We start from the raw sequence: 7,288 nt of genomic DNA, 5'->3' as shown, positions 1-7,288 counted from the left end.
GAAAGAGTCCTTTATTAACATTTTGTGTGGTTTGGTTTTTTTGACTTGCCAGTGTCCAAAAACTCCTCCTAATTTTGATGTGAATTTGGCCAAGCTTTTGGAAACTCATGAGCAAGAAATAGCTGATCGAAGGGCCTCTGCAATAAATCTGGAGCACCTTGTGCATGAACTGAATGAAGAACGAAGAGCAAAAAATGATGAAATTCTAAGGCTGAAGGTACTATGAGTTAATCTCTGCTGGCAATTTGTAAGGTTAAAATGAGACAGGCTGCAGAGTGCACTTCTTTTAATGAGCTCTGCTTAGCAGTATGTTCATTAAAGCAGAAAGGCAGTTTTTGGTTTTCCTTTACCTAGGCTGGGAACAAGTGGTGACAACTTGCTTGAGATGTCTATAAATCTCATTTTCCCAAGGACTGTGCTGTTTTGTGTTCATGAATGTCAGATGGTAACATCATTTTTGTTGCTGAAACAGTTCTAATCTATTCTCAAAGTTTCTAATGCAACTGTAGATGGAGGGGTGATGCAGGTACTTGCCAGAGAACCAGCCTTTTTTTCTGATAAATAATTTTTGTCTTCTATTTTACTCAAAAACATGTTCAACTGGAAATGAAAACAAGAATTGCAATTTGGTCTTCAAATAAAATGTTTCAAATTTCACTTGCTTAGGAACAATTAAATGAGTTGGAGAACTTGCGTCTGGAAATGCAGATATTGGTGGAGAACAACAGGAGTTTACAGAGCATTGTAGAAGCTCAGAGACCAAGCAAGAACAGGTAAAGTAAAATAAAACATAAAAAATTTCTCTTAACTTGAAATAATTAAGATAAAATTTACATGTCTTATTTGAAATACAGTCTTACATTGCTTGTATATTTAGAGATTGACTCAGACTTTTCTATGAAAATTGTTTACTGGCTTGTAAACTTTATGGCCCTTAAATCACAAGTTCTTAAATGCAACAAAGTTTTATAAAGGGAAATAGAATGTAAAATCATTATATGCATAGTAGTTCCTGGGTATTATATACTGCCATGTCATTTGTGTACTTGTGGATCCAGTAGATAAGGAATGTCCAAACAAATGCAACACATGTTTTAATATAGACATAAATTAACTTTTAAAGCCTCCAATATACAATTAGCCTTTGGTCTATTCAAACCACAACTCCTATCAACTAAAAGAAGCAGGGAGTTCTTAGTGCATATCCAAATTATATCCCAAAGTCCCAAGTCAGGAATCCAACAAGTGAGGAACATAAAAGTAATGCTTTTTTGTGGAATAATTTGGTCTAGAAAACCTACACAAACTGTGAGAAACAAAGCCACAGAACTAGTGTTCCATGGCAACATAACCATTGTTGTTTTCCTGTGATTTCCATTTCAATTCACAACACACTTTCAAGTGTCTGTTGAAAACTAAGCAGAAAGCCTTAGAAACAGTATCACTGTTCAGTAACCTTCCTGATCTGTTCACAAGATTTTAAGTTACTGAAAATAACTTTTTATTGTACTTGATGCAATTATAAAACTCCTAACCAATTAAGTTTTTCCCCTATGGCACACAACAAGGACGAAGTTGTTTTGAGTTATTTGAATTGTATGTGTTTTCTTACTTCCATCCAATGTCATGTTGATTAAAAACTAACAAAATAAAAATTAGTGAAGTCTTCTGAATAGAAGAATCTTTTATGTACTTAACTTGGCAAAACCACTGAGCAGTGATCTTCTAGGAAGTCCTTCTGCAGTCTCCATATGCATGAACATCGTGAACTAATAAATCATGTACCTCCATCCCAAAGCTGCTCTTGTGGTTTAACCCCAGCCAGCAGCCAAGCCCCACGTAGCCACTGGCTCACTCTCCCACCCGTGGGATCAGGGAGAGAATCAGGAGAGCAAAACCCAGAAAACTTGTGGGTTGAGATAAAGGCAGTTTAATAGGGAAAGCAAAAGTCATGCACACACACAGGCAAAGCAAAACAAGGGATTAATTCAGTGCTTCCCATGGGCAGGCAGGGGTTCGGCCATCTCCAAGAGAGCAGGGCCTCATCACACACATTGACAAATTGGGGAGACAAACACCATCACTCCAAACATCCCCCTATTCTTCCTTCTTTCCCCCACTTTGTTATACTCTGAGCATGGTGTCCCATGGTCTGGAATGTCCCTTTGGTCAGTTTGGGCCACCTGTCCTGGCAGTGTTTCCTCCCAACCTCCCACGCACCCCCAACTTCCCAGCCAGTGTGGCAGTATGGAAAGCAGAGAAGTCCTTGCCTTGGCTCTTTGTAAGTCCTGCTCAGTAACAACAAAAAGATCTCTACATTAACAACCCTGTGTTCAACACAAATCCAAAACACAGCCTCATAATGGCTGCTATGAAGATGATTAATTCTACCCCAGCCAAAACCAGCACAGCTGTCTAACAAATGGTTGCATATTTATTACATTTGTAATTGTTTCCATTAAAACATTCATTTCTCTATACTCTGATGAAAGAAAATGTGTATAGAAGTTTAAACCCTTCCATTGTTGTTTCATGATGTTCAGTATTTTGAGTATGAACACATGTGAAAACAACTGCACACATTTACTGGTTTAATCTGAATAACATATTTTTACAACTGGTTTCCTCTGTTTGTGAGAAACTTTTTTTCTCATTCTTTAATTTCCTAGCGATCAGAAACATCCTGATGTTCAGTACCTCAAGGAGAAAGAGGAGGAGATCGCTGAAGAGCGACTTGCCAAGGTATGTTATCCTTCTCATGTCAGTTGGTGTTGACCTGTTGTGAAGTATTAATGTGATTTTTTTGTTGTTGTTGTTGGTTTGATTTGATTTTTTTGTTTTCATGGCAGCAAAACAAACACTAAATTCTAGTGAATTTTAACATGCACAGCCTGACACTTAGCTCTCGGTCCAACGCCAGTGAACTGGATGTCAGATTGCACAATTAGCAAAAACGGATTCAGATTGCTAAATCTGACTCATGCCAAGAGTTGGAAAGTGAATATTGCATCACTTGCTACTGTCAAGGCTCTGTCAAAGGGAAGTTAATGTCACAGCAGAGGTTGCCATGGATGTCCCAGACAGAAGAGCCCCTTGTTAAAGCTCTGCTGTGTGTGAGTGGGCAGAGAAACGCTGCTGTGGGTCAGCTGTGCTGGCATGAAATGGGAAATAAGTGCCTACAGCAGAGATGAACTTATAGTGAACATTAGAGATGTGAACTACTAGATAGTAGGATGATCTGGAATTAGATATGTAGCATCAATTAAGTGACAAATATTTTTAAACATGTATGTTTATATTAAACATTAAGACTGCATCTAATGCTTTTGAACTTTTACAGAATAAAGCGGTGGAAGAAATGCTGAAAATCAAAGCAGAGTAAGTATGACTATTGTTTCTTGAACTGGAAACTAGTATTAAACTAATTAATGGCAAAAAAAGGTATATTTAAGCAATAGAAGTCCAAGATCTGACATGATAAAAGGCCTAATTTGGAAGTATTTACACTTCTGCATGATACCTTGAGTTCTTACTCCTTCTCATCAGTAGGTGGTAGTAGCACCTATTACTACATAGCATTATATCAAGACAATACTTTAATGGGTAGAACCATAGAAACTTAAATTGGACAGGGTGTTTTTAGTTGTTTAGTTATTTATATGCAGAGAATTCTAATCACATTCCTTTTCAAATTAAATTGAAACTGATTTATTTCTTTATTAATATTGTAAATGTTTCATAATTTTTAAACATAATGTAATTATTTACTTTTTATGGTTTTTGTTTAAATTTTTTGCAGTTCAGCTTGAAAAATGAAAAATTATTAGAGGATTTCTAAATTGTGTTTGCACTATTGGGCAAGTAGGCCTCAAAATTCAAGTGCTTTGTACCTTGGATGGATAATAGTGAAGAAAGAAAATACTGAATTAGTAGATAAAATTAGTTTGAAAATTTTGCTCCTGCTGTTCTTTTCTTAATCTGTATTGTTTCAGGATTCATAGTGACTGAATCTCCTAACATGTGAGTTATTTACATGTGATAGAATGCTTTCTATGTAAGTAACTTCTTTTAAGGAGGAAGATAGTTTTTATGCACACAGTCATTTAAAAAGTAATTTACATTAAATTTTCCAGAAACCCTCATCTGGAAATTAGGGATTATTTTGCTATTTGATGCATTGATTTTTCATTCCTCTCTGGTGTCTGAAACACACTGTACAACAGTGCTACAATGTCTCATACCAGCAAATACTGCACAAAGAGGGAGAAGATCCTTTTCTCATCAAGTAAATGTCTTGACAAAGGCAGCAAATGAATACTGTTTTCACAGAGCAGGTCTGAAACATCAGGCTTCAGTAAAACAAAACTGATGACAAAAATGTCATGTATACAATATTTGAATTGGTCTGCAAAATTACTCAAGTTCCTAAAAACAGTAGACAGGCTGCTAAGTTTGATGGCATAGTTTAATATCCTGTGACCTTACCTGCTGAAAATGTTTTAATTCTATCCAAAGTGGCAGTCCTTCTGTTACCAGGCCAACCAGGCTCAGACCATCTGAGCTGCTCAGAGATGTTTCTGAGCAATAAGGCTGTTGGGGGAAAAGCCACAGACAAACAAGCAATTTGGGGGAAACTTGAAGAGCAGCTGAGTTTAGCTGGAAAATTTACATTCCTTAGGTGAATTAATTCAAAGTATTCTTGTAGGTGAAGCTTCTGTTTTCAATCATGAGTGGAGTTGTATATCCTGGATTGCAAACAGCACAGTTCCCAAAGAGAAGAGCAGCTTTAAAACACTGCCTCTAGTTGATAGTACCAAACATAAGAACTGTGAAGCAGAATGAAGTTTTTCCCTTTCCTTAGCACTAAATTCCAAGGAACATATCTCAAAAGAGTGCTTTTAAAGGAGCCTCCCTCCATGTCCAAGACTGACTTAGTAATTCAGTTATATGGCATTCATGTTGGTTTTAATGTTTTATGATTCTTTTACACTGGCAGATTAGAAGAGACCAAAAATATCCTCAGAATCCAAGAGAAGACCTGTCGTGAAATGACTCTGGAGATGGAACGAACAAGAACTTTGGAGCTCAAAGCATTTAATGAGAAAGAAGAAATTAGATCAAAACTGGAGGAAGCATATGAAGAAAGAGACAGAATTGAAAAGGTTACACATGTATAATTTTTTTTGTCATCTTCACAGTAGGATCTCATTTAGCAGAGGTACAGCTGTTTTGCAGCTTAGTTCTATTTGTGATGTTATTCTCTGCGCTAATGAAAGCCTGGGTTCAGAAATCAGTGTTGCAATTTGTAGTAGTACAAATCTAATGGTGCTCCTTTTTTTGCTCTTTAGAGGGATCTAACAGTATCTAAGGAGACATAAGACAAATACGTGTTTCCTGAATGAACCAACTGTTGCATCATATGTTACAAACTTAAATGTTAGTATGTTAATAGTTCTAAGAAGCTATTGCTTCTGAAAAGAGAAGGAGAGGCTACTGCTAAGAGGTACACAATGTATTTGTTATTACAGGAAATAGAATTGCTGAGGAAGCAAGTCGACTCGCTTGCTGAGGAGAATGGGAAATTACTTGGTCATCAAAACCTAAACCAGAAGATTCAGTATCTTGTGAAACTGAAGAAAGATAATGCTAAACTCACTGAGGTAAGTTGCAGAGTAGATTACAGATGAAGTAATGGCCTGACACAGAAAAGAGCTAAGCTTTGAGAATGAAAATTAAAATTCCTGCTCCTCTGTTGGAGAGGAGCAGAGATACCTGTGATTTTATGCAGCTGACTATGTCATGGCTGGTCTGTCTCCTCACAGGCCCCAGACAAGGATCTTCATTTTATTTCCTCAAGTATATAGTGTATAAAACACTCGAACAACTCTAGATACCGCTTTTGTAAAAATACAAAAAAAAAAAAAGTGAGGGTAATTTCCTTAATATATGCATGGTTTTTTTTCTGTTTTACAGGAGACTGAAAAACTACGAGTTGAAAATGCTTTTTTGAAAGAATCAAAAAAATGTGACATTTGTAGACATTATGATCAGCTGTAATGACCCAAATAAAACTGCAGAGGCATATTTTTGAAGTCTACAGAATAAGCAAAAGCCAATTGTCAAACTTGACTTTTGCTGTGGTTCTGGAATAATCAAGTATTTTAGTTTGTAGATTTTTTTGCTGGTAATAACTCCAGGTGAAGATTGTTATTCCAGCTCTGTGGGCAGCTTTCAGTGACATTTTAACACCTTTTTGTAATTTTTCAATTTCAAAAACTGATTTTGTATAGGTGCTGGCAGATGGTTCCTTGAAACTTTTGTAACCTTGCCAAGGAAAAGCTTTCTCACTGGGAACACACCTGGATTTTTGTCTTCTTTTGTGCTCTTCTTCAGGTTCCTACCTCTTCTGAAATGCTACATTTTCCACCAGAGCCAAAATTGAAAAAGCACAATTTCTTTGTGATTATTTCTTTAGTTAAACTTATTTAACATAGGATGACTTTCCTGGGTTACTTAAAAATAATTTTCATATTGGACTATCTTCAATAAAGCATAAATGTGAATTTAGTAACAGGCTTGTAAATAGTACTATAAATGTATTTTTGGGTTCTGTTCTTTCTTTATTTGCAAATAAAATGTTTTTCAAACCTTTCTTCTGTTAGTATAGACTTAGAGTTCTGTATTAGCACTGTAGGAAATTCTAAGTATTTTGCAACCATTTTCTTATCAGAGAAGTGAAAAATGTTAGGAAAGATGATGTGAAAATATGCAGAACATTTTAGGAGTACAGCGTAAGTTCATGTAATCGCACTTAAGATTTATTGCAAATAACTGAAATGTTTATTAGTGGCACACAAAACGTTGATTTCTATAGCAATATCAAACTAGGTTTTCTGAGTACTTCAGATTTGTTCCTACTTGAGCTGTGATGTGACATACAGAAATAAAAAGCTGACCTTAAAACGGGGGAGGTGTTGGGGTATGAGTCGAGGTCAGAACTACCACGGATGAGGAGCACTCAGACCAAGAGGCATTTGTCAAGGGTCATTTTATTTGTGACTGCCATATTCTAGGTTCATAAATGTTCCTTTCTTGTCTGTTTCTGGACTATTTCCATGTAGGCAGAGGTTTCTGCCCTTTTTCTGTGTTGTATGTGGCTACAGCAGGAGCTGCGTTGTTCTCTTCCTCCATCCTGTCCTGTTTGTTTCAATAAAGCTTTTTTGTACATAAGCGAACACGGCCCACGTGCCCTCCCTTCCATTCCCTCCCCTCCCACCGCGCCCCGGGT

General features: G+C 36.6%; 1 protein-coding gene across 1 annotated transcript in view; it reads left to right on the top strand.

Annotated features, from left to right (window-relative positions):
• Positions 1–7,235, top strand: part of KIF15 (kinesin family member 15) — a 33,902-nt gene extending 26,667 nt beyond the window's left edge. The window contains exons 28-34 of the mRNA XM_008633966.2: positions 53–217; positions 667–773; positions 2,670–2,742; positions 3,341–3,378; positions 4,997–5,162; positions 5,529–5,660; positions 5,974–7,235. Coding sequence (XP_008632188.2) covers positions 53–217; positions 667–773; positions 2,670–2,742; positions 3,341–3,378; positions 4,997–5,162; positions 5,529–5,660; positions 5,974–6,057 — 765 coding nt within the window. The 3' untranslated portion in view covers positions 6,058–7,235. The remainder of the gene's footprint in view (positions 1–52; positions 218–666; positions 774–2,669; positions 2,743–3,340; positions 3,379–4,996; positions 5,163–5,528; positions 5,661–5,973) is intronic.
• Positions 7,236–7,288: the final 53 nt, after the last annotated feature.

This window comes from Corvus brachyrhynchos, unplaced genomic scaffold (assembly GCF_000691975.1).
Source record: "Corvus brachyrhynchos isolate BGI_N302 unplaced genomic scaffold, ASM69197v1 scaffold94, whole genome shotgun sequence".
Classification (NCBI taxonomy): Eukaryota; Metazoa; Chordata; class Aves; order Passeriformes; family Corvidae; genus Corvus; species Corvus brachyrhynchos.
This window is presented reverse-complemented; position numbering and strand designations above follow the sequence as displayed.